Source organism: Hyposmocoma kahamanoa, unplaced genomic scaffold, assembly GCF_003589595.1.
Source record: "Hyposmocoma kahamanoa isolate Upper Pololo Valley unplaced genomic scaffold, ASM358959v1 124, whole genome shotgun sequence".
In the NCBI taxonomy this organism is placed as follows: Eukaryota; Metazoa; Arthropoda; class Insecta; order Lepidoptera; family Cosmopterigidae; genus Hyposmocoma; species Hyposmocoma kahamanoa.
Window position 1 is genome coordinate 34,443 of NW_020653436.1, and position 3,696 is coordinate 38,138.

Here is a 3,696-nt window from a genome sequence, read left to right on the forward strand (position 1 = left end):
GAGAGAGAGAGAGAGAGAGAGAGAGAGAGAGAGAGAGAGAGAGAGAGGAAGTATTGCTGGACGAGAGTATGAGTTACGTTGAGTTAGTTAGTGGTATTAATACGAGTCAAGCAATCCTCGTTTCGCACCGAGGCATGTATTGAATTTTCTCAAACAATAAGAGTAATTAATAAAAGACTAAAGAGAGGAAGATGTTTAATAAAAAAAATAAAAAAATATATATTAAAAGTAATATTTGACACTAACACTTATTTTCGCGACCAAAATATACGAAAAAACAAAAGAATACCAAAACATTAAGAGTTACCGCCATTTTCTTTTTTTTATGCAAGCGGTATATTATTGTGTAGTCATTTTTCCTTTTAATTCTCGCAACTACGAACACTGGGCAGTTGGCTGTACGATTTTTTCTTTAGCCTGTTTACATAGTTCATTATTAGTATGTAGATTTAAAAGTTTACAGAAGTTGACAGTAATGGATTGTCATACTTACTTTGCAGGTCTTGGCCAGAAAGACGTCGCATGGTCCATAAATGACAAACTTTCCGTGTTCGTTTTTAGAAAGTAATGCAAACATTTCCGAGCATGTTTGAAAAAATGATATTTATAAAAAAGTTACCGCACCTGTTTTTATCGATAACGGGCATGCGTCACGTGTGTACGTCACTAAGCAGGTGAGAGAGAGAGCGCGCAATATCGTTATCCATCTCCGATGATTTATGATCGAGTCAACAGTGAATAAATAATCTTGTTATAACAAATTAGTTAACTAAAGGGTTTTTAGTCTAGTTGATATATGTTAACAATTCACATGTCCTTTAAAAACCAGAACGCAGTAATGCTTATATCAATGCTTGGCTCAGGAAAAGTAAAGTGGTAGTAGTGGTGGGGTAGTCGAGGGTCCCTGGGCGAACTCTTGCACAAGAAGCTACTATGATGATATCATTGGTAAGATGGAACAGAAAGAAAAAATCCGTCAATCCGGCTGGATTCGAACCAGCGACGTTTACTGGACCGGGGCTAGAGCTTTCCCATCTGAGCTACAGAACACAAAACTACAGTAGTTTCATAAAAAAAAAATCAGTAGCAGTAGAGCTCTTGCGAAAGAGTTTGTCTAGGGAAGTATTGTCACATTACCTATTTAAAGCTCGATCGATTTAAAGGGGTGTAGCTAACAATCAGGCGAACGAATAGTTCGTCCCGTCCCTTGATATTATAAAAAAAAATCATGATATTCAATAAAATATTACGGTCGAAGATCGGCCGAGTGTCGTGCCCGACACTCCCTGTCAACAGCCCCTGATGATGCCTCGTGGAGAGGCATATAATAGGCATAAAATATTGAACACAAGCGCATCTATTTTGCACGATTTAACCTTTACTGGTTTCGCGGAATAGCAAATTAATTTACTTCCATTTTTATTAACATAAAATTAATTACGTAAGTCGACAAGTCATAAACATTGCAAATAAAAACTTGTTATACCTAAATCTGGCTCGTCGTCGCTGTCTAAGGTAATTGTTTCATTATTGGTGGGCATCAGATTGCTTCTGACACGTATCTCTGCAACAACATTAAAATAAGAATATTACGTCTTAGTTCAGGGGGTCTACTCACGATCTCCGTCCGAAACAATTACTGCCAAATAAACAATACTTGACCAAATGAAAATACGCGTGATACGAATGAAGCTTCATACTTGATACTTGTCTTTTAATTTTGTCGAATATTACTCATCATTCAGCCATACGACGCCCACTGCTGGGCATAGGCCTCCCCCAACGATCTCCACGACGATCGGTCCTGCGCTGCCCGCATCCATCGGCTTCCCGCGACCTCCACTAGATCGTCGGTCCACCTGGTGGGGGGCCTACCCACTGAGCGTCGTCCAGTGCGCGGTCGCCATTGAAGAACCTTTCCGCCACAACGGCCATCGGTTCTCCTAGCTATGTGCCCAGCCCACTGCCACTTCAGCTGAGCAATTCTTCGAGCTATGTCGGTTACCTTAGTTCTCCTACGGATTTCCTCATTTCTGATTCTATCACGCAGGGAAATACCGAGCGTCGCTCTCTCCATTGCCCGCTGAGTGACCTTGAGCCTTCTTATGAGGCCCATAGTGAGGGACCACGTTTCTGATCCATATGTGATCACTGGCAACACACACTGGTCAAAGACTTTCGTCTTGAGACATTGAGGTAATTTGGACGCAAAGATTTTTTGGAGTTTCCCGAACGCTGCCCATCCGAGCTGGATTTGGATATTATTACTCATTTGACAGTAATTGTTTCGGACGGAGATCGAGAGTAGACCCCCTGGGCACGGATCTAAGGAGACAGTGTAGGCCATAGTCCGAAACCTTGGCTCCATTCGGGTTCAGGGTTTGACACTTTTTTCAAAGCATTGAACCTTCTTCGACGTGCAGGTTAGCTTGTAAAATTCCAAATTCCATGCCTAATTCCACGTAAAGTCTGTTCCAATACATTTTGAACAAAAAGTAAACAAGTGTTTGGTTAAAATTCTAAAGCAATCACTCAATAAATCGAATAAACAACACCTTTACGTATATTTCGATACTCCACACTCCACTTTTTCCAACAATATTCATTTGAACAGCGTCATAAAATCGTATTTAAAAAATGGTAGTCCAAAACTGAGGTTATTTTTTAACTACTATAGTATATAGTTGTCTATGACTTGTCTATGATTGCATAGTGCTGTAGGAAAAATCATTCGGTTCAGTCAAATAAAGTTTTGTAATCCATTAGTAAATCGAATATTTCAATCGCAATAGAACGAGTATAAGTGTAAGGATTTGAAGAAGGATTTGAAATTAAGAATTCGGAAATTTGAAATATGTTATGTAAGGAAAACCGCTAGTATGACTCAAGTGAACAAATCGATTCATTCAATTAATTAATCGATTTGCAGTTGGCATTACAATTGGCCATCACTAAACCGTCTATGGTCGGGTCAGTGACTTGTTTGTTTAAAATGAGTTGAAACGAAGTTTTCGATTTACTAATCGATTACAGAAACTTGAATTGAATGAACCGAATGTTATTTTCCGTACAGCACTATGGAACCATAGACTGTTCATACATCTATAATTAAAACATAACCTTTTGACAACCATTTTTCAAATGCGATTTTCCGATGTTATTCAAATGAATATTGTTGGAAAAAATGGCGAGATATCAAGTCGAAATCTTCGAAATGTACGTGAAAGTATTACTTATTCAATTTATTGACCGATTGCTTTAGAATTTTAGCCAAACAAAACTGTTTACTTTTCGTATGTAATGGAATGTAACAGACTACGCATAATCCAATTACCTACTTATCTATTTACATTCCAATTACGCAAGCAGGCCGTGGGCAGAGCTGGCCTAAAAAATTGTCTTTACACGTACCGCCATTGATCGCTTAGCAACGTTTTCTTATGAAACATTCTATATCGAATTTGGCAAGAATATAGGGGTGTGGTTATTAATCATTCACAATAAATGTACGACTACGTAACTTAGAAATAAAAAGTCATAATTACATGCAACCATTTTCCCACTGGGTTGTCAGTGGTCTTAATATAAAATAACATTATAATATTATAGTTTCATTTTTTTTACTTAATTATGGTACAACGTTTTAGTTCTGCATTAAGGAGGCATTATTGCGAATGGAGAAGGCAATAATTTTGA

General features: G+C 38.2%; 1 protein-coding gene across 1 annotated transcript in view; it reads right to left on the reverse strand.

The window, feature by feature from the left end:
• Positions 1 to 3,696, reverse strand: part of LOC113240216 — a 76,833-nt gene that overhangs the window by 14,083 nt on the left and 59,054 nt on the right. Inside the window, exon 7 of the mRNA XM_026477464.1 lies at positions 1,487 to 1,564. Coding sequence (XP_026333249.1) covers positions 1,487 to 1,564 — 78 coding nt within the window. The remainder of the gene's footprint in view (positions 1 to 1,486; positions 1,565 to 3,696) is intronic.